Source organism: Ochotona curzoniae, unplaced genomic scaffold, assembly GCF_017591425.1.
Source record: "Ochotona curzoniae isolate NIBS_2020 unplaced genomic scaffold, NIBS_Ocur_1.0 contig_1941, whole genome shotgun sequence".
In the NCBI taxonomy this organism is placed as follows: Eukaryota; Metazoa; Chordata; class Mammalia; order Lagomorpha; family Ochotonidae; genus Ochotona; species Ochotona curzoniae.
In genome coordinates, this window is record NW_024465265.1 from 116,812 (window position 1) to 140,729 (window position 23,918).

The 23,918-nt window shown below is 43.6% G+C and overlaps 1 protein-coding gene across 1 annotated transcript; it reads right to left on the reverse strand.

Annotated features, from left to right (window-relative positions):
* Positions 1–3,621: 3,621 nt before the first annotated feature.
* On the reverse strand, positions 3,622–23,443 carry LOC121149241 (E3 ubiquitin-protein ligase TRIM31-like). Its single transcript, XM_040969743.1, has 7 exons — positions 23,027–23,443; positions 21,203–21,298; positions 13,994–14,224; positions 12,418–12,440; positions 11,828–11,949; positions 5,843–5,917; positions 3,622–4,148 (listed from the first exon to the last, which is right to left on the reverse strand). The coding sequence occupies exons 1-7, from the start codon at positions 23,441–23,443 to the stop codon at positions 3,622–3,624; spliced, it is 1,491 nt and encodes a 496-aa protein (XP_040825677.1).
* Between the last annotated feature and the right edge of the window lie 475 nt (positions 23,444–23,918).

Below are 23,918 nucleotides of genomic sequence, written 5' to 3' on the forward strand. Positions count from 1 at the left end.
CACTGCTGGTAAGCATTTACACAAGCTGTCATTAGTATTGCTAGACCATGAGCACAAGAGAAAACATCTTGGGCTAGGGAATAGAGATCTTGTTCTGTAAGGGCTTACTAGTCCCTTGGTTTGCCAGCCACATCACTCGATGAAGGGCTGGGACATGCCTCATGTGACACAGCTTCTGGAAGGTTCTAACAGATAAGCACTCTTCCCCAGGGTTCAGAAGGTGTGGTTATAGGTAAAGGATAAGGTCCAGATCAGTGGGTCAAACATAAATTCCACCACAAAGTTGATTTGGGTTCACCACAAACTAGGCTTCTGACCACCCAAGGAAGGTGAGACAGTGAAGAGAAACTGAGAGGCTGCTTCTGTCATTAGGGAGGCACAGGCTGCTTTGATCACCAGGTGATCCAGGTGATCCAGGTCTGCTATAATAAACAGGAACGCTTCCCATAGGAGAACCCAGGAGCCCTGCCTAGAGACAACTTCCTCAGAGAGGGCAGGTGAAGTTGGTTTGTGAAAGCCCAGTGAGCCTTCCAAGACTGCCAAAAGAAACTAGATTGTGGCCTCAATCTAGTGCATAGTCATCAACTCCCTGGTTCTGGGGTCTGTGCTGGAGTACCAGGGTCTGGGAGAGGGAGAGAGTAGGACATCAACTTAAAACCAGCGGAGGAACCCTCTCTGTGGTAAGGGTCATGTGACTTGAAGGACCAAGAAGGCCCAGTGTATGAAGCCCTAGCCATGGTGCCGCATAAGGTAACTAGAAAATCTGGCTCAAACAACTGGGACTCTAAATGTGGGTCCAGAGGGGAATTGTTCAGCAGCACCTGATCTGAGTTCCTCTGCCCTCAGCAGGCAAGGCCAGGCAGCTTAGGTCTCTGGTGGCGCCTCAAGGGCAACCAGGGGGACTATCTGGAAGAGCCAGGCCAGGGTTGGCTGGACGTTCCTGGAATCTATGTTTGGTTGTTGACTGACTCCCACCCAAGAACGTGGGCCTGCCTCCAGGCGCAGCTGCTGCAGCTCCACAGGTACAGGGGATAGCCCTGTGAAGCCTATTTTCTACAAACCACGTCCAAATAAACTGCAGGAAGAAGAAGCCCCTAGGTGAAGCTCACAGGCGTCCTTTGACTCTCAAATCATGGATTTCTTCGATTTTTCAGTGTCGCCCAAGAAACATGAGCTCAGTGACATTGGGGTATCTTGCAGTGGCAACCCTGGGAGAGATTGAGCTCAGTTGCACAGTGGCAGCAGTGACTGATGGAGAGGAGGATGCAAGAGCCCAGGGATTCCCTTTGGGTTCTGCATGTGATTAACTAGGATAGGCAGATGCATTTGTCTTTGAAATGCACTGATCCACTTCTACTCCAGGGGTAAACTGTGTTGGGTGACAATCTTAATCACTTTGGCTCTTCTGAAAAGATGTCTGACCTCTGAGTAAGACACATTCCCCAATAACACAGAATAGAACTGTACTTCAAAAATGGCTTGCTTATTTGTTTATTTGTTTATTTATTTGTTTATTTAAATCAGTTACAGCTTTCATATCATACCACTACTAAGCATTTCAGTATGCAAATAACTTCTTCAAAGTACAATTAGCACATGTGTAGATTGCAATTATAGAAGATGAATGTTGGGATTTCTGATCCAACTTTTAAAATTTAAATTGCAATTATTTTGTCCAGACCAGGATCCAAAAAGACTACCAATACACTTGGTGGATATGTCCTTTAGGCTCTTTAAATCTGTATGTTCTCCTTTCACCCCCTCCCCAGAAATCTCTTAGGTAACATGATTGTCATAGGTTCTGACGGGTTCCTACTCATGATTAGGGCTTCTTTGTACACAAAGTACAGAAAAAAATTTAGTATTTTTCAGAGGAGTTACCTCATGAGTTTATACTAATTTATAATTCAAAACAAGCATTACTATGCTTTTTGTTATATTTTATTTTGAATATTTGAATTTTGTGGAACAATTTGGTATAGACTTACTATGCTGTTATTTTCATTCAATCATGCCATTTCTTAAGAAAAAAACCCCAATCTTATATTTTAAAAATATTGTAGTAGCTTAACCATAATTATGTGGTTTTGTGTATTATGTGTATATACATATAAACACATACATATATAGAAACATACCAGGTTCAGAATAGTAAGACTAATATTTCCAACATAAGTGACAAATTCAAGATCTATTTGTGATTGCTTTTATCCTTAGGATATATCCTCCTAAGGATTACAAATTATTGCATGTAAAACTTACTTATTTTTACCTTATTTGCAAGAGAGAGAGAGAGATCCCTTCCATCTACTGGTTCACTTCTCAATTGCCTGTAACAGAGGGGACAGGGCCAGAGCAAAGCCAGGAGCTAAGAACACAAGCTAAGTTTCATGGGGCTGACAGAGACCCAAGGACAATCACCTGTCACTTCCCAGGACTCACAAGGAGAAGAGAGCTGGAAGCAGAAGTGGAGCCAGGACTCAGGCCCTGGGTGTGGGATGCAGACATCCAGGTGTCACACAGCTGCTGGTACTGAGCACTCACCAGACAACTGCCTTTAAATAACTCCTGTCTGAGTGTAAGCTGCCAACTCCACACACAGGCCATTTGTCTCACTTAAGTTCTGTTTTATAATGATATATTTACATGGTATTAAGTAAAAAAGTCAAGACAAAATTCATCCAGAAAAGGCCAACTTGCATCCCTTCATCTGGCTTTCCTTCCCCCTACATGGAACTGTTGACTAGGTTTTGGTTTGTCCTTTCCTCTAAAACATAACTATAAGCCATCAAATCCATGTATTTTCTCTCTTCCTGGATCCCATGTAACATGCTTTGTGTCTTCCTCTGTACCCTACTTTTTTCCACTTAACAATTCATCTTAGAATGAATGGTATGTTAGTACAGGAAGTTAATCCTCTGTCAGCTAGCATAGACAGTCCATAAAGAAGCCATTATGTGGCAGCTGCACCATTTCCAATCCAGCTCCCTGCTTATACCTGTGAAATCAGCAGAAGATGATCAAGTGCTTGGTCACCTGTACCCACTTGGGGAGTGAACCAACGAATGGAAGCTCTTTCTCTTGCTTTCTTTTCTTTCTGTAAAAACTATCTTTCCAATAAAAAATACATAAATACATAAATCTTTTAATAAAATCTTTTTAAAATCTTAATAAAATATGCTTAACGTATTTTTAATTGGAAAAGCAAATTTACAAGGAGAAGGAGACATAGAGAGAAAGCTCTTCTATCCACTGGTGTACTCCCCAAGTGGTCACAATGGCCAGAGATGAGCTGATCTAAAACCAGGAACCAGAAGCTTCTTCTGGATCTCCAAAGCAGGTGTAGAGTCCCAAGGTTTTGGGTCATGCTCCGGGCTTTCCCAGCCCACAAGCAGGGAGCTGATTGGGAACAAGTCCACCTATTGAATCCCAGCGGTTGCAATGCAAGGACTTAGCCACAGGCTACTGCATTGGATTTCAAAGTACATAAATCTTAAAAAGCAAAATTATAAAGTGAAGTCAAAGACTTCAGACCCTGGTCTCCTGTAAACCTTGTGTCAGCACTACCGCCTAGCAAAGAGCTTGCCCCAAGGAATCGCAGAGAGTATCCAAGTAGCATGGCTAGGGGTTCAGGGTAAGCTGGGTGCCTGAGAACAGCAGCCTGAAGAAAGGGAAGATCTTCCCCGGGAAGGAGGCCTGGAAAGTGTAGATGTGGTCGTTGGTATCAGCGTCATAGAAGCTGACCTCCTTGCCCTCAAAATCCACGCAGACACCCACTCTCCTGGGACGGACCGGGAAGTCCTCCCCTATGTTGCTTCCAATGAGCGCCTGGCACTCCAAGTTGCTGAAGCGCAGCACCCAGAAGCCGCTGGCAGGCTCCAGGGTCAGGCTGCCCTGCCGAGGGGCCTGCTCCCACGCCACACCCACTACACAGGCCCCGCCCCTGGGTCCACTGCGCTCCACCTCCCAGGTGTGGCGGCCGGTGGAGAAGCCTGGAGATCCCAGCACGCAACGGGACGGGAAGAAGCGCTGTGGCACTGCTGGATCCTCCGAGAACTTTGGCGGAAATGTATCCATTGTCACCATTTTCAGATCCTGGGAAAAGTTCAGGTCAGGATGGGCAGAGGCCGCATTGAAGGTCACGGGGGCTGTAGGAAGAGGAGGGGAAAGAAGCACACTGGTCAAGTCCCCACAGAGGAAGATTTTACCTTGCCAGTCATGTCCATGGGGATGGGTTCTGCCATCTGTGAGCAGGCAGGCCTTGACTCCTGTGTGGATTTCACACAGGAGGAGGGAAGAGGAGTGGGCACAGATGCAGGGACCTCGTGTGTCCACTAGAGAGCACCTCAGTCCATGTGAAGGCCAGAAGGCCAGCATGATTATGGCTTCTAAGAACAAGTGCTTCCCTCCTGGGAGTCATCCCCACGACAGCTGCCCCACATCCAGTCCCAGGAGACCAGACCTCTCCCTTAGCTCCCCTCAAGATGGAGCACCCAATTGTCCCTAGACACTCACTCAGTACCGGCTGGAGCACCAAAGAACTTGAGGGGCCTTGGATGCTCCAGGTGTTCCTGGTGTCAGTGTCACTAGCGTTCCCGGGAGCTCTTGCATAAAACACCTTGTCTCTTCGCAGGCTCAGGTCTGGCCTAGTGACATTCATCTCAAAGGAGAACTTAAATTGCCGTTTGATTTGAGCTGGAGTGTGGAGAGTTGAAGATGCCGGGTTGGCTATTAGCTCACCTTTTACAGAGAAGGAAAGAAGAGCCAGGCCCATTGGATCATGAGGGCAGGAATCCCCCTCTGTCCACACAAGCTCAAGGAGCTCACTACGGGGCTACCACCTCCCACAGTTAGTAGAAAGTAGACAGGGACAGAGTGGGTCTTGTCCTCCCCCACACCTCATGTCTGCCCACACCACCTGTGGGATGTGACACATCTTCAAAGCCTGTGGAGGCCACAGTGCTCCCTCTTCCATCAACCTCCTCCCTCTGACTCTCATCCCCGTTTTCTGTTCTTTCCCTTTTCCTCCTCAGGTTGGCACTGAGAACAGTCATTGGTCCCAGCAGCTGTAGTGAGGGCAAGGACACAAGTCTGCAGCTCCCTCTGCAGGCTGTGGCCACTGGCTTTGTATCCCCTCCAGCCCCACATGCAGTCTCCTGTGTTCAAGACCAGACTCCTACCTGGGGATGCTGGCTCAGGCTGTGAGCTTCTGTCCATGTCAGGGTTATTTGTCTCAGGGAGGCACCCTAGGAGTTAGAGAGGGAAAGCTAACTTTGGTCTTGAAAGTCAGAGCCTGTGAGCTAAGCAAAGGCAATGCCCCATCCCAAACCCAGCCAATCCGGAGTAACTTGAGCCAGTGATCCCCAGTAGGCACAACCATTGCCCCCAAAGGAAGAGCGGAAACCTTTCAGTTGGCTTTAGGGTCAGCAGGAGTGGCAGGGGTGGGGGTGGGAGGAGGGTTGCTGCTAACCTGTGCCACTGGGCCCTTGGTGTGGGAAACACTGAGTTCCCATTGAAGGTGAAGTGTCCTGCCATTGTCCCTCCCACAGAGACCTTCCCCAGGAGCATGGTCATTGCCCAGCTGGGCAGTTAAGATGGCAGAGATGCCCTGCATCCAGTGCATCTAGACCCATTTTTATCTTCCCTGGCGCTGAGCAGGGGAGACATCAATTGATGACTTTTTATTACTTGGAATGTTTTTGAGTGGCTGTGAGTTACTTGAATCTAAAAGTATAAAATACCCCCAAGACCTGTTCTTCTCCCTTTGTGGGAGAAGTCACCTTCCTGTTTGGGGGTCTCACTCTTCCCCAGTGGCAGGAAGCAGCCCTAACCCCCTACTTACCACTCTGCCTGAGGATTGTCCTCTTGTCTTGAAGGAACTTGCCGTGGTCTTTCTTGCTTCCAGCCTGCAGCTGGTCTGTGGATAGGGAACGGAAGGCATGAGAGACTAGAGAAGTTGAGTAAGGAACTTAGGTTTACACCACAGTGCCCAGATGTGAATCCCGTAGGAGCAGTGACCTGGAGTTGTCTCTCACATTCTCAGATCACTTGAGATTTTTCAGTCTTGCTACCCAGCTTCCCTGATGTGGCCATGCAGCCCAGCATTGTTCAGTGGACATCTAATGAGATGTGGAACAGGAGCCACTCATTTTGGGGAACTTAAAAATTCATAGTGACTGAGGAGGAGTCAATATGGCTCATGGAAGTAGACCAGTGTGACCGAGGGTCCTAAAAGTTAGGGATGGGAGCAGACTGAAGTGAGCCCAAGAGGAAAAAATGTGGGGAACACTATGGGAAATCCCCCCAGTGCCGCCAGGACTGAGAAAGGCTGCACGCAGCAGTAAAACAGACACAAAAGACTGGGATTGTCAACCTGAGAGGGTCAAATAGGGTGCCCCGGGCTGCAGAGACTCCAGCAAAATTTGATGAGCAAAATTCAGGGAGCGAACCTTGGTGAGTCACTAACACAGCAATGTACCCACCCTTAGCAGGAGGTGAGGGGCATGCGGATCTCGGGAACAAAACGCAGTGAAGAGTGTCTGAACTGATCTCAGGAACAAAACGCAGTGAAGGGTGCCTGAACTGAGCAACTCACGGCAGGCTTGATCTGGGCAGACAGGCCGGAGAAGGTGACTAGGCACAGAAACAAAGAGCCTGGGCGAACCTGGGAACTGGAACTCCCCAGCACTGGGCTGCAACAACCCCAGGGTCATGAGAAGCCCAAAGAAGGGAGACCTAATAGATACTGTAAACATCGCCCTTTTTTGAAGAGCTCACAAGACCGCAAAGTCCTGCGACTGAAAAACTAGGAAGAAGGGAACCCAGGTACCACAAAGAAGGAAAAAAAATCTAGGTCAACAAGACCTCAGGTCACCCACACGGTGGCAGCAGAGGTCAAGGGTTAGAAGCAAGCAATATCAGAGAACACATAGACATGGGGAAAGCTCACAGGAGAAGAAATGAGTCAGGGGAAGGAGCCAGTACCAACCCCGAAAAATCACCAAAAGGCCTGTCAACCCCAGAGGTGACAGATGAAGACAAGGAATTCAGAAAATAATTATAAAACTCTTCAGAGATAATGAAAAATGATGGGAGGAGCTCAAGAAATTCAAAAATCACATGATCACAGAAAAAAAAGTAGTCAAAAATAAGATCCTTGACCTGCAGCACAGAGTTGAGAGCCTGTCTAACAGAATTAATACAGCAGAAGACAGGATCTCTGAATTGGAAGATACCCAGAATGAAAGCAGGCAGACTATCAATCAGCTGGAGAAAAACTTGAACAAGTCCAATAAGGCCATGCAGGAAATGAAAGACAACATCAAGAGTTGAATATCAGAATTATAGGCCTTCCAGAAGGAGAGGAGAGACAGGTATGCAACCGGCATTTGATGAAATTATACAGGAGAACTTCAAAACACTTGGAACATGAACCCAGTCCAAATCCAGGAAGGACTGAGAACCTCCAACAGATTTGACCCAAAGAGATCCTCACCCAGACATGTGGTACTCAAGCTCCCCTCCAACGAATACAAAGAAAGAATTCTGAGACTAGCAAGAAGCATAGACAAGCTTACATTTAGGGGCAGGCCAGTCAGAATCACTGCTCTCTTCTCAGAGAAAATGCTCCAGACAAGGAGAGAATGGAATAAAGTCTTTCAAATTCTGAAACAGAACAACTGTCAATAAAGAATATTGTACCCAGCAAAAATCTCATTTATATTTGAGAATGAAATTAGATACTTCCATAGCAAGGAGAAATTAGAAGAATATGCCAGAACAAATCTAGCTCTACAAAATCTCCTTAAAAATGTGCTAATCCCATAAAAAAGAAAGCAAACCATAAGGAAAGATGGCAAATGGAAAGACCTTGCAAGGAAAAACAATCAAACAGATACCAACACCCACAAAAACACACGTGCATGGCAGGACAAAATTGCAGTCTCAATATTAACTCTTAACACAATGGCCTAAATTCATCAGTCAAAAGACATAGATTAATAAATTGGATCAACAAACAGGACCCAATTATCTGTGGTCTACAGGAGATACATTTAACAAGAAAAGATGCTAAGAAACTGAAAGTGAAGGGATGGAAAAAGATATTTCATGCTAATGGATGAGGAAAAAAAGGCTGATCTAGCTGTCCTAATTTAAGATGATGTAGACTTCAACATGACAAACATCAAAAAGGACACATTTTATATTGCTGAAAGAAAAGATCCATCAAGAAGTGATTACCATCAACATCTATGCTCCAAATTCACCCAGCTAGGTCAAGCAATTACTTATGGACCTAAGAGGAGACATAGATGAACATACAATAATCATGGGAGCTATGAATACCCCATTAATTCCAATAGACATATCAATGAGACAAGAGATCAACAGAGAAACTACAGAACTCACACACAAAAAATAGAGCAACTGGACTTAGTAGACCTTTATAGAACCTTTCATCCTAAGGCCACAGATTACACATTTTTTTCAGCAGTGTATGGTATCTTCTCCAGGATCTACCACAGGATAGGACACAAAGCAAATCTGACTAACTTCAAAAAAATTGAAACCATAGCATGCACCTAATCAGAACACCAAGGAATGAAACTGGAAATCAACAATTCAAAATGCCCCAGGAAATACATAAACTCTTGGAAATACATAAACTCTTGTTCATAAACTCTTGAACAATATGCTATTAAATGACCAATGGATCAAAGAAGAAATTAAAGATAAAATAAAAAACATTATGGAAACCAATGAAAACTCAGATACAACATTCTAAAACCTGTGGGATACCACCAAAGCAGTGCAAGACACAAGACAGCTCTATAGTATCCTATAGCCATTTAAAGGTGTATAGCAGCCCGTTCCGTATATAAACTAAAATAGAAATGTCGGACCCGGCACTGTGGCGCAGTTGGTTAAGGTCCTCTCCTTGCATGCCCGGGATCCCATATGGGCACCGGTTCTAATCCCAGCAGCCCTGCTTCCAGCTCCCTGCCTGTGGCCCGGGAAAGCAGTCGAGGATGGCCCAAAGCTTTGGGACCCTACACCAGCGTGGGAGACCCGGAAGAGGCTCCTGGCTTCAGATCAGCATAGCATCAGCCGTTGCGACTCACTTGTGGAGTGAATCATCAGACGGAAGATCTTCCTCTCTGTCTCTCCTCTCTGTATATCCGCCTTTCAATAAAAATAATAAAAATCTTTTAAAAAAATAGAAATATCAATGAAGTAGTCACAGGATGTGGTTAAGAACTTGCATTTTTAAAAACATATTTGTTACTCAATACCATGTCAATTGATTCCATAATATTGTAAATTGCTGTTGTTCTTATGTTGGGGCTCTTAATTGATAGGGATGATATTCTGCCAGCTCTACCTTCAAACCGGAGATGGTCTCCCCAACAAACTGCTGAATTTACCTGGACAATAAGATGCTGGACTCTATGCATGGTACATGCTTGCAATGGAAGAATCATGACTGGATTTGAGCTGTAATACTGCAACAAGGTGGAGGAATCCACCTTGCAGGGGAGGGCACAGGGAAAGGTTTGGGGAACCACAAAGCCTATGAGAATGTGTCACATTATGAATGCAATGTAGTAATTAAATAATAACAATTTCATGGGGACTGGCACCATGCTGTATCAGGCTAATCTGTTGCAATGGCACATCCTATATGGACACAGATTCAAGTCCCAGGTACTCAATTTATGATCCAGCACCCTGTCTATGTTCTGGAAAAGCAGCAAAAATATCTGAAAAGCTTGGTCCCCTACAACCACATTTGAGATCAGGATTGAGTTCTTCCAATTCTCTGCTTTTTAAACAATAGTATTTTTAGGTTTATTTATTTTTATAGAAAGGTAGATTCAGAAAAAGGAAGAGAGATTCAGAAAAAGATCTTCCAACCGCAGGTTCACATCCCAAATGGCTACAGGAACCAGAGCTGAGCTGCTCAGAAGCCCAGAACTAGAAGCTTCTTCTGTGTCTCGCACACATTTATAAGTTTCAAAGACTTTGGATCATCCCATATGGAATTCAAGTGCATGCAAGTTGAGGATTTTAGTAGCTAGGCTACTGTGCTACCACCCAAAATGAGCCTTTTAAAATTTGTCTAAGAGGCCAGCATGATAACTCCATTGGCTAGTCCTCTGCCTGTGAACACTGGCATCCAATATGGGTGCCCTTTCATGTCCTGGCTGTTTCACTTCCAGTCCAGTTCAATGCTGGTGACCTGAGAAAGCTGTGTAAGATGGCCCAGAGCCTTGGGACTCTGTGCCCACCTAGGAGACATGGGGAAGCTCCTGGCTCCTGGTTTTGCATTGACACAGCTCCAGCAATTGTGGAAACTTGCAGAGTGTATGAGTGAGTGGAGGATCGTTCTTTCCTTCTCTCAGTCTTATTTTCCAATAAAAATTAATTTTTAAATTAAAAATCTGACTTTCCAATAAAAAACTTTTTTAAAAAGTTCATTTTAGTTCAAACAATTTTAAGTATTCTTGTACATATTTTCCATAAACATTTAAACTAGCTTCCTGTAATTTTTATTAAAGGTTTTTATTGGAAAGGCAAATCGGATCTTACAGAGAAAAGTGAGAAAGATCTTCTATCTGCTAGTCTACCACCACCACCAACACCACCACCCCCAAATAATTGCAACAGCAGTAGCAGAGCCAATGTGAATCTAGGAGCCAGGAACCTATTTTGGGTCTTCCGTACGGGTGCAGGGTCCCAAGGCTTTGGGGCATTTTTGTTTCCTTCCCAGGCCTCCTATACTTTTATATTTTGTGGTATTGGAGCCTGTGTTGTGACATAACAAGTAAAGCTGAAATCTGTGATGTTAATATCCCATTTGGCCACCTTTCCATTGGGTGATCATTTCTACCACACCACTTTCAATCCAACACCCTGCAAAGAACTGAGAAAACAGCAAAAGATGGCTCAAGTGTTTGGATCCTGCCATCCTTGTAGAAAACCCACATGGGATTCCTGGCTTGTATTTCAGCCTGGCCCAGGCCCTGCTGTCTCAATCATTTAGAGAATGAGCCAGCACATGGATTGTCTCTCCTATTCTTTTCTGTCTCTCCTGTTCTCTTGATGCTCTGCCTTTCAAAAAAAAACAGCCAATCATTGAAATCATCAATAAAATGTTAAAAAATAAACAACAGCAAAAGAAAGAAAGTGGAGATTCACGCATAAATGGGGAGGATGCTTATTCCTGGGGGCATTGCCCCCATATAGTGCATGGGAGATTTGGGGGAAGAAATGCTCCTGTGCTAGCCCGAAGAACAAGGTTCCAATCAGCCACCATTACTTTTAGCTTAGAAACACACACCCATCACATTGAAGGACATTCCTACAGACACCAACGCTTAATCCTAGTTGCAAACCAAGAGTACTCTTATGAAAATGTAACTCAATACCCAACCTTACACTCTGTCCTGGCTGATCTGTTTTCCTGCAAGACAGAATCTTCAAAACATCATCAATTATGAATGCATTTTCTGTAGTAAGAAATAGAAGTATGTATCACAGTAACAAGGAAACAGACAACCATGGGCTAAAGATCATAGAGCCAAAAGTCCTGGGAAGGCATAACCTTGTTCTTCTGCCCATGGTGACGGACCTAGGCCAGGGGGATAACACAAAAATCAGCGAGCGACATTATAGACAAAAACCATGTGGAACAGAGCATGGGAAAATGCCTGAGGCAGGCATGACCAGGCTCATAGACCCTGGATGGGATGGATGCTGTGATAGCTGCTGACAGGAGAGACTCTTCCCGGTGGGGGAACAGAGGCCCCCTCAGCCTCTTTCTTACCTTCACACTTCCTCAGGCTCTCAATCACGGAGTCATGTCTGGACTTTGCTTCATTGAGTTGTTGATCCAGGCCCAGAGGAATTGGGGTTTTGCTGTGAAACTGAACCTGAAACTCTTCACTCCTAGGAGAACAGGCAGCACTGAGTGGGAGTCTGGTCCTTTGGACCCAGCCTTGTGAGGATGGAAACATGGCAGTGGTAGTGGTAGTGAGTATCAAGGACTAGGGAGCATTGAGCTCCCTAATGATAGGTTGTCACTGATGATAGGCTGGTGTGAGAAGCTGCCCAAGGAGACTTGGACGTGAAAGGGGAAGGAGAAAAGCAGTGGGAAAGAGAGAAGGGACCAGGAGGCATCCAGCTGAGCAGGGGGCCTGGAGGAGGACCAGGGAGATGGGGAGAACAGCTCAGGTCTCTCACAGCAAACTCATTTGCTCAGCTCAGATTTTCCTAATGCAGCATAAACCTCTGAGTGCAAAATCCCGGGGTGTGGGCGTTGGTGAGCAGGTAACATTTGAGATTATCTGAAGCTAAGGTGGATATTGATCCTTGAATGATTCAGGGGGCAGCATGCATGTGGGCTGACCATCATACCTTTTCAAGGTGCCTCTGATGTCCTGGAAGAGAAAGACAAACAGTATGATCTCAGCACTAGCTGACTCTTGTGGCCATGAGGAGCCGAGAGGCAAGTAGGTGTGGGCAGAGCCAGAGGGTTGAGAACATCTCTGAGACTTTTCTGTCTCTTCTCTCCCCTGTTCTCACTCACAGGGACACCTCCATGAAGTGCTCATATGACTCCAAGTGAAGACATGGTTAGACACCAACAAGAACCATTGACGATTAGAAAGAGAATAACATTTTGGAAATAAATTTTGTCTGATACTTAAATTAGCAGGGGAGCCCTATACACTGGGCCAGGGAAAAGACAGGAGTAAATTTGCATGAAATTACTTGAAAGAAAAGAATGAACATTCCAACCAGCACAATGGTTCACAAAACCCAGAAGAAGCTTCTGGCTCTTGCCTGGCACAGTCCAGGCCACTGTGGCCATTTGGGGAATGAACCAATAATAGCAGATCTCTCTCTCTTTTTTACTGTCTTTCCCTCTCTCACTGTAACACTGCCTTTCAAGTAAATAAATAAAACCTTTAAGAAAAAAAATTTCTTTTGTGGTCAATATTTTGAAGTCTATTTACAATTATTTTGCACATGGATTTTTAACAAATGGGAGATTTATTTTTGTTGGAAAGGCAGATTTACAAAGAGAAGAAGAGACAGAAGGAAATATCTTTCATCTGCTGATTAGTTTCCACGTGGTTGCAACAGATGGAGCTGAGCTAATTCAACACCAAGAGACTCTTTTGCATCTCGCACATGGGTGCAGGGTCCCAAGGCTTTGACCTATCCTCTGCTGCTTTCCCAAGCACGTTAGCAGGGAACTGGATAAGAATTGAAGCAGCTGGAATCTAACCAGAATGCATATGGTATGCTGGTGCTACAGGCAGCTTCTTAACTCACCAAGCCACAGCTCCAGTCCCACATATTTTAAAATATAATTTTCATCTATCTGAAAGGTAGAGAGACAGAGACAATTGAAAGATGCTCCATCTGCTGCTTTATTCCCTAAAAGCTCACAAAACCAGGGCTTAGCCAGGTGGCAATCAGGAGCCTGAAACACAGCCCAGGTCTCTCACACTGGTTGCTGGATCCCAGGACTTGCCTCATCCACTGCTTCCTTGCAGGGCCAACATTAGCAGGAAGCTGGGTGGGAAGTGGAGGTAGGGTTCCAACCAGGCTCACCCACACGGAACATGGAATCTCCAAGTCGCATGTCAAACACTGCACCAAACACCTGGCCTTCTGCATGCTGAAGCTCTTCCTATGTGGCTTGCAATACATTTCTAAATTATACATGTGGTTCATGTTACATTTCTAAATTATGCTGGTCAGTAACTGACAGTATATTTCTAAATAATTTATGTGGGTTACCTATTGTAAATCACACGTGTGGCTCATACAACTGTTCCAAACAACATATTACCATTTCGACTCTTTCTGCTGGATGGTGCAGCCCTAGAGGCAGTGTTGAGGATTCTGCCAGACACAGGTGTGCTGGCCAGACACAATCCCCGAGCTCTGCTTTGCAGTGATTCCACCCCTGAGAGCTCACCTGCAGCAGCTGTCTGGGTGGCATCTGCTGCTTGGCCTTCAGAGTATCCATGAGATCCCTTAGCAAGCTGAGCTGCGCCTGGGTGTCAGCGTTATACTGCTCACACTCCTTGACACCATGTTGAGCCTGATGCTCGATGTTGGACAGGAGGAAGTTCTTATTCTCGTCCAGTACCTGCTGCAGGTGCTTGAATTCTGTGTGGATCCGTTGCTTCTCAATATTCACCTGGGCCTTGGTACAATTATAGGGACATAGAGAAGAGATGTTCTCAACTGACATTCCACTGATGCTATTCCATTTTAATTTTTGTATTTGATTATACTGAGTACCCATGTAGAACTTGAGAATAGATGAGAGCAAACTTTCTTTTTTTAGTTTTGAATTTTATAGTACAATTCCATAGGGTCTGGGATTTCCCTGCCCTCTCCCCAAAATCTCACCCCCAGACTGGTTTTCGCACCACTGAATAACCAACGCATGAGTGAAGAAATGAAAAAGATAACTCAAAAGCCTCTTGGGTAATATGATACCACTGTGTGATCCATGAGCCAGCAATGAATTCAACAAGAGTAAAGAAACTTTTTGAAAGAAATGAAAACAAAACCAAAAACATCAAAACACATGGAATCCAGCCAAACACAGGATGAAAAGGGTTACTGATCTTACAGTTTACATGAAGGCTGCCTTATGTCAGAAAGAATATATGCCATTTGTTCTTTTGGGATTGACTTATTTTACTGAGCATAATGGTCTTTAGTTGGGACCATCTGGTTGCAAATGGTATGATTTCAGTCTTTTCGACGACTGAGTAATATTCCATGGAGTAGATGTACCACAGTTTCTTTAACCACTCTTTTTTGGACAGACATCTGGGTTGTTTCCATGTATTTGCTATTGTAGTTTGTGCTGCTGTGAATATAGGATTACAGATTCCCTTCTCATATGGAGATTTCATTTCCTTTGATATATTCCTAGGGGCAGGATAGCTGCGTCATATGGCAAGTTTATTTGTAGTTCTCTAAACATGCTCCATACTGATTTCCATAGTCGTTGTACTAGCCTGCACTCCCACCAGCAGTGAATAAGGGTACCTTTACCCCATATCAATGCCAGCAGGTGTTGTAGTAGAGTTCTGAATGTAGGCCAACTTCACTGGAGATAGATGGAAACTTAATGTGGTTTTCATTTGTGTCTCCCTAACATTTGGGGAGCTTGAACATCTTTCCATATGTCTATTAGTCATTTGAATTTGTTCTTTAAAAAATAATGCTCATTTCCTTCACACATTCAAAGTTTTGTTTGTTGGTTGGTTGGTTTGTTTTTTACTCTCCCTGGGTTTCTGAAGCTCTTTGGGAATCCTGGATATTAGTCCCCTATCACTTGTGAAGTGTGCAAAGATTTTTCTCCCATTCTGTTGGTTGCTTTTTGATGTTGTTAATTGTTTCCTTTGCTGTGCAGAAGCTTTTTAGTTTGATGTAGCCCTGTTTGTTTATTTTGTCTTTGACTGTCTGTGCTTTTGGTGTCTTTTCCAAGAAGCCTTTCCCTGTTCCTGTATCTTGGAGAGTGCTTCCTATGTTTCCTACTGATTTCCACAGTGGTTGTACTGGCCTACATTCCCACCAGCAGTGAAGGAAGGTGCCTTTCTCCCCACATCCACTCCAGCAGGTGGTGTTATTCAAGTTCTGAATGTAGGCTAGTCTCACTGGAGTTAGGTGGTACTTCAACATGGTGTTCCTTTATATCTCTGTGACGGCTAGGAGCCTGAGCATCTTTTCATATGTCTGTTAGCCATTTGAATCTGTTCTTTTGAAAAACGTCTGTTCATTTCCTTCACCCATTTTGTTATAGGTTTTTTTTAAATTTTTGCTCCCTGGGTCTGAAGTTCTGTGTAAATCCTGGATATTAGTCCCCTATCACTTGTGTAGTATGAAAAAATTTTGTGCCGTTCTGTTGGTTGCTTCTTGATGTTGTTAATTGTTTCCTTTGCTGTGCAGAAGCTTTTTAGTTTGATGTAGTCTCATTTCTTCATTTTAGCTCTGGTTGCCTTTGCTTTTGGCATCTTTTCTAAGAAGTCTTTTCCTGTTGCTGTATCTTGGAGTGTGTTTTCTATGTTTTCCTTTAATAGTTGGGTGATTTCTGGGTGTAGATTTAAGTCCTTGATACATTTAGAGCTGATTTTTGTGTAAGTGACAGGTGCAACTCTTGCTTCTTAATTCTACAAGTTGCTATTCAATTGTCCCAACAGCATTTGTTGAAGAAACCGGGCTTTTTCCTGGATTATTTTTAGTTTTCTTGCCAAGAATTAGTCGGCTACACATGTGTGGGCTCCCTTCTGGTGTTTCTATTCTGTTCCGTTGATCTTCTTCTCTGTTTCTGTACCAGTACCAGACTCTTTTGATGACCACTGCTCTGTAGCATGTCTTGAGGTCAGGAATTGTGATTCCTCCAGCTTGATTTCTATTTTTCAGGATAGCTTTAGCTATTTGTGGTCTCTTGTGATTCCAGATGAACTTTTGCATCTTTTTTCTATTTCTGAGAAGAAGAATATTGCTGGGATTTTGATTGGGATTGCATTGAATCTGTATATTGCTTTTAGTAACATGGTCATTTTGATGATATTGATCCTGCCAATCCAGGAACATGGTAAGTTTCTCCATCTTCAAGGTCTTCCTCTATTTCCTTTCTAATGCTTTAGAGTTTTCATCATAGAAGTCTTTCACATATTTAGTTAGCTTAATTCCTAGGTATTTAAGATTCCTCTCCTCTATTTTAAAGGAGACTTTACTTGCAATTTCTTTCTCATCCATGGAATTACTTGTGTACACTAGTGCCATCGACTTGTGTTCATTAATTTTGTATCCTACTACCCTGCAAAAGTCTCTTATTAGTTCCAATAGTGTCTTGACTGAGTCTTTTGGTTCTCCTACGTAGAAAATCATAATTTCATTTTCTCTTTTCCAAGTTGAATTCCTTTAATTCTTTTTTTTTTTTTTTTTTTGCCTAATAGCTCTGGGAAGGACTTCCAATACTATATTGAAGAGTAGTGGTGACCGTGACATCACTGTCTATTTCCAGATCTTAGATGAAAGGCTTCTAATCTTTCCCCATTGAGTATGATACTAGAGTTGGGTTTTTCGTGTATTGCTTTTGTGTTATAGAATGTCCTTTCTATGCCTATCTTGCTTAGGGTTTTCAGCATGAAGTGGTGTTGAATTTTATCAACTGATTTCTCTGCATCTATTGAGATGATAATATGGTTATTATTTTTCTATTTGTTGTTGTGATGTACCACATTTATTGATTTGTGAATGTTGAATCATTCCTGCAAACCAGGGGATGAATCCCACCTGGTTTGGATGAGTGATCAGCCTGATGTGCTGTTGGATCATTTTGCCTAGTATTTTGTTGAGGATCTTTGCGTTTATGTTCATTGAAGGTATCAGTTTGTATTTCTCTTTTTCTGTTGTTTTTCTGTCTGGTTTTGGTATTAAGATGATACTGGATTCATAAAAAGGGTTTGGAAAAATTGCTTTCTATTGTTTGGAAATGTTTGCATGTCCTCCTGGTTCTTTTGACTTCTTGGTCTCTAGTTTGACTCCCTGATGGTCTGAGAAGATGCGTGATATAATTTTGACTTTTTAAAAATCTGCTGAGGCTTGTCTTGTGGCCTATAATATGGTCATTTCTGGAGAAGTTTCCATGTACTGATTTTAAAAAGAGTGTATTGTCTGCAGGATGAAAGGTTCAGCAGATATCAACTATGTTCTGTTGTTTCCTTGTTGAGTATCCGAACTGTCGATTTGTCTGATGTTAAAGGGGGTATTAAAGTCCCCCAATAATTATTGTGTTGGAGTCTATTTCTCCATTGAAATTCATTAGTATTTGTTTCACATAGCAAGATGCCTTGGCATTTGGTGTGTATACATTTATTATGGTGATATCTGCTTGCTGAATGGATCCTTTGATCATTATGTGTGTCCTTTACCTCTTTTAATGTTTTTCACATTCAAGTCTATATAATCTGTTATTAGAATGACTATGCTATTTATTTTTCCTTACCATTAGTTTGGAGTATCTTTTTCCATGCTTTCACTTTCAGTTTACACTGATCTTAATTGGTGATATGTGTCTCCTGTAAGCAACAAACAGATGAGTTTTGGGTTTTGATCCAGTCCTCTAATCTATGGCATTGGATTGATGAGTTTAAGGCATTTACATTCAATGTAATATGAATGGGTAGAAATTGGTCCTGTCATTTCAGCAATGGGTTGTTGTTCGATTTAGTCTTCTGTTGGCCTTTGAGGGGGGTGTTCTCCACATTTGCCTTTGATTTTGCTAGTTGCTATTCCTTTTCTCTTTCAAGAGGACATCTTTGAGTATCATTTGTAGGGCTCATTTAGAAGAGGCAAATTCTGAGAATTTTCTTTAATGTGGAAAATTTTTGTCTCATTTTCAATGGCAAAATAGAGCTTTTCTGGCTACATTATTCTGGGCTGACAATTTTTTTTCTTTTAGAATCTAGAATATGTCACTCCATTCTCTTCTGGACTGTAGCGTTTCCACTGAGAAATTAGCAGTATATCTAATTGGGATTCCTCTACAGGTCACTTGATTTTTTTCACGTGCAAATTTAAGGATGTTTTCCTTATGTTCAACTGAAGAGAGCTTGATTATCATGTGAAAAGGTGAAGTTTACTTTTGTTCAACTCTGTTGGGAGTTCTGTGCCCCTCCTGTATATTGTTTTCTAATTCTTTCTCCACATTAGGGAAGTTTTTGTTTATTATTTCATTGAACACACCTTTAACTCTAGCTTCTCTTTCTACATGTTCTGGAACTCTCATAACTCTTATATTGGACCTTCTAATCATGTCTTTTAATTCTTGGATACTTTTTTTTAAGCTCAACTCAGTTCTGTTCCAGCTTTTTGTTTGTTTCCCCCTGGTGACGGGAAATATCTTCCAACTCTGAAATTCTGCTTCACTCATTCTGTTATTAAGACTTTTCACTTTACTTTTAATTTGTTCCATTGTGTTCTTAATTTCTAATATGTCAGCTTTTACTTGATTGATTGCTACTATTTCAGTTGTGACACATTCCTTAAATTCCTTGAATCATGTATGTGCTTCCCATTGTTGATAAGAAGCTTTATAACAAGTATTCTGAATTCTATATCTCCCATTTCTTGATGTCCTCCTCAGTTAACTCAGCTAAGTCTGAGGAGCTTTTGCTCCTTTGCTCGAGAATCTTCAGTAATATTTATTGTGCCTTTGTCTCTTCTTTTACCTTTGGTCACTGCTGTTCTTGTTAGCAGGTTCTTCTCCTTAGGGTGGTTTCTAAGTTGTGTTACCACAGGTCTGCAAGTCAGTTTTATGTAAACAAGCAGTGTCCTAGAGTAGGGAAATACCAGCTATGCTAAATAACTGGATTGTTGGTGGCGCTGATCTTGCCGACACCAGCTGGTCATCAAGTCTGAGGGCCGCCTGCTGAAACTATTTTGGGTGGAGCCTGTAGAGTGCCACAATGGAACTATTTTCTCCAAGGGACCTGCATGAAGCTAAAAGTGATTTTGCTCTCAGTTTAAGTGCTTGCACAGCTCAGCTATGGTCCCAGCAGTCCCTCAGTGTCTGGTCCTGTGAAAATGGCACCTGCTCGCTACTGATTTAGCACATGTGCAGTTACCTCTGCTCCTCCCGACCCTCTCCCCCCCCTTCAGTCTTTGCCCCTCTAAACAAAATGACATCTGACAGGGCACTGATGAAGATCTGGGGTTGCTGGCTGTCAGATCCAGGTACCACACAGTCCCAGCAGGATGCAAAGCTGACACTGTTTTTCCTATGGGATAAGTTCAGTGTGATTAGCCAGAAATGAGCCCGTTCTTGACAGTCCCTTCAAATCCGCACTCTTTGCACTACTACACAAAATGGTGTCCCATCTGGCGTTACTGAGAGTCTGTGATGTGAGATCCACCCCGTCCCTGAATTTTGTCTTGGAGTCACTGCTCCTGCTCTCCTCATTGTTGGGCCAAACACATCAGCAGTTCTTTGCCTGTATTCACTTCTGAAGTTCCCAGTCAACTCCCACACTCACCTGGCTGCTGCAGACACTCTAGCCAGTACAGGATCCCTGGTTGCCACTGGATGCCCAGATGGCCTGAGTCCAGATCACTGTTCTCTGGCTGCTGGTGCATTATCCTATCACTGCAACACTTCTCCACCATTGCCCCTACTATCCTGTGTACAGTGGTCTCCAGGTACTGCCATGCCAAATGCCTGACCTATCTTTTCCTGAAATCTGTTCCCTGTGTTTCACCCTAATGATTCTCCATCATCCCAAACCTGTCTACACCCTATACCGCCATCTTGATGACCAAGAATAAACTTATTTTTTCCTTAGAGATTTTTTTATTTGAGAGAGAGAGAACTTCTCTTTGCTGGTTCACTCTCTGAATGCTCACAGCAAGCTGAGGTAAGACATATTGAAATCATGAGCCAGGACCTCCATCCAAATCTCCCACATGTGTGCGCAGGGGCACAAGCACTTGTACCTTCTTCTCTTGCTTTCCCAGGTGCATAGGCAGGGACCTGGATTAAATATAGAGCAGCTGGACCTCAAACAAGTACTCAAATGTGATGCTTTTGTCAAAGGAGGCACATTATCATACTGTACCATGATTCAGGTCCTGAGAACTCACATTTAAAAGCACTTCTCACAGCAGTGCTGTTGTAAAGCCCATTAAGACATTGTTTGCAACAAACAATTTGAGTGCTGGTTCAAGTACCGGCTGCTCTGCTTCTGATTTAGTTCCTGCAAATGCACCCTGGAAGACAAGAGAAAATAGGCCAAACACTGGGCTCCTATCACTGCATGGGAGACATGGATGAAGCTTGGAGTTTCTGGCTTCTGCTTAACCACCTCCTCACCACCGAGACCATTGTAAAGTGAAACAATGAGTGAAAACTTTGTCTCTCCTCTAACACTCTCACTGTTACTCTTCCTCTCAAGTCTTTAATATTTATTTAAATAGAAACACTTCCTTTATGCTTACTGCCACATTCTGCTATCATTTATGTCATCATTTTTTGTTTCAAGAGTTTGCGTAAAACTCACTTTCTGAAAGTTTGTTCAGTTTTAAATGTTTTCATGTAGTTTTAAACTTTTTTCCTTTGGCACACAAAAACAAAGAAACACAGTTTGGGGTTTTTCCTTACCATGAAGTGGCTGATCTTCTTGTCAACTTGAGCCTTCATGTGTACAAGTTCCTGCTCCTTTTGCTCCAAGATCCCCACATGCAACTGGATCTGCTCCTGTGGGGAGAGGGACCTTCAGTCAAGGCTCTGCCTGGATTGCCCTTGGGCTCATAAAGCCATCTGCCTTCTCCAGAGAGCAGATAAGAAGCTCCTGCGAGTCCTGGGAGTAAGTGTTAATTCATACCCCTTTCTTCAGCTTCGGGGAAGGGAGAAATATGAACCTACATGACCTAAAAGAGAAGAGGATTGCTGTGTCTCTTTAGAGTAATGTTTGGATGATGCTTCAAGACTGTCAAACAACTCTCAAAACCACTCCCTCACCTGTTCTACCAAGTTTCAAGAGGTACGTTTGGGGTCTGCTGCTATTGACCTGGGAAACCAATGAAGGATGGCCCAAGTCCTTGGGTTCCTGCATCTATGTAGGCTACCAGGAAGAAGCTACCAGCTCTCATTTGTGACTGTCTCAGCTCCAGCTGTTTCAGCAGTTGGTGGAGTGATGACAGAAGACCTTTCTCCGTCTCCGTGTCTCTGTCTATCTGTCTGTCTGTCTGTCTGTCTCTCTCAATATACCTTTCAAAAAAAGAAACCTTTTTTTTTTTTTAAAGAGATGTAAGTTTGATTTGAAGGGTGAGGCATCTGAGGCTCAGAGAACCCAAAAGATCCCTTGAAAGTCACACAAACAACTTAAAATCTGGACTTGAGCCCCACATCTTTTTTTATTTTATGTATTTATCTTATTTTTAATATTGCTTACATACTTGAAAGGGATGCATGTTTATGTGCATCTCTGAATACGGTGGGAAGGGTCAAGGTATAGGAAGAGGTGAGTGGGAACTATATTTCAACTCTTTTTTTCTCCCTTGTCTGCTGGGGCAGTTAGTGGGGTAAATGAGGGGGGCTGCTCCTTGATGTCAAACTACATGTGACATGACATGATAATGTCTTAGAGACCCCAATGTGGAGTCCATATCTTCTGAATCAAATTCCTATGTCTTGGGACCAATGCATGGCTCAAGAGGCCAATCTTCCCCATTCAAATGACAACATCCCATATAGCTGCAGGTTCACGTCCTGGTTGCTCCCCTTCTAATCCAGTTCTCTACTTATGGTTGGGGAAAGCAGAGGAGGATGACCTAAGTCCTTGGGACTCTGCACCCATGCGGGAGAGAGACATGGAAGAGTCTCCTGGCTCCTAGCTTAGGATCAGCTCACCTCTAGAAATTGCAACCATTTGGGAAATGAGCCAGTTTATGGATCATCTTCTCTCCTTCTCTCGGCATATCTACCTTTATAATAAAAATAAATAATTCTTCTTTTGTAAATCTGTGGGGGACTGACGAGATGGCCTAATTGGCTAATCCTCCTCTTGCAAGCACCAAGACCCTATTTGAGTTTCAGTTTGTGTCCTCATCCAGCTCCCTGTTTCTGGCCTGGGAAGTAGCAGAGGATGGTCCAAAGCCTTGGGACCCTGCACCCAACTTGGAGACCTACAGGAAGTTCCTGGGTCTTGGCTTCAGATCGGCTCAGTTAGGACTGGCACTGCACCTGGGGAGTGAACCAGTGGATGGGAAATCTTCCCCTCTCTGTCTCTCCTTCTCTCTTTTTTCCATCCTCCATTATTCCCTTGTTTGCAAGGACAGCAGTTCCTTGGACTAGAACCAGGAGCTCAGTGGACCTGGTTAAGTAGTTCTTGCAATAGCCACAGAGAACAAACCCACAGAAAGGAGACAACAGTTTGCAATCTCCACCAAACTCCCATTCGCAAAGTGGAGCCTCCGTGCTTACCTGGTGATGCTCGACAGCTTCTTCTATCAGTCTGGATTCATGTAATTTGTGGTCCTTTGAGTCATGACACACCACACAGAGGAATTCCCCATCTGCTTCACAGACATAGTGCAGCTTCTCCCCATGCTTTGGACATCTCAGCTCCTTTTCTTTCAGCTGCCTCTCAGAGGGATCCATAGCTCGAATTTTCTGTATCAGATTTGTCAACAGCCAGTTGGGTGCATATGTGTCCCTTTTCATAGAACTTTTGCAGAGGGGACATTTGATGTGATACCTAGAAGCTTCCTGAAGCTGAGTGGTGCAAAAATGGCAGAAGTTGTGCCCGCACTCAATGGTGACAGGGTCCTTCAGAATGTCCAGGCAGATGGGGCAGGTCACTTCCTCTTCCAGATTGGTAGAAACCCATTGGCTGGCCATGGCAGAACATCCAGGCTGATCCTCATCTGTAGGAATCCTGTAAGTTGGCAGTGGGCACCAGTGCCAAAAGAGAGAAGGAAAGAGAGCAGGCAGAAGTCAAAGAATCTGTCAATCAACCATGGGAGCAAAGGGGGAGGAAAAGAAGAGAGAGAAAAATGTGATTCAAAGAAGTAAGATTTTCAGCCCAGTGAGCATTCTGTAGAGGGGAATCAGAAGGATAATCCTATCCAGTCACTTCTTAGGAAAAAAATGGCTACTGAGAAAGTATATTTGCTGGTTATAAATATGTTAGATGATATTGGACCTTGGACTGGTTGAGTATAAGGCAGGTGACTGGATCAGAAGGGCCTGGGCAATAAAGTCCAGTCACAGAGGACTTTCCAGCAGCATTAGAAAGAGGGTGGAGTAGTTGGGTGGCAAGGCTTTGGGCATCTCCTACAGGTACAGCCAAACTGAGAGAGAGAGAGAGAGAGAG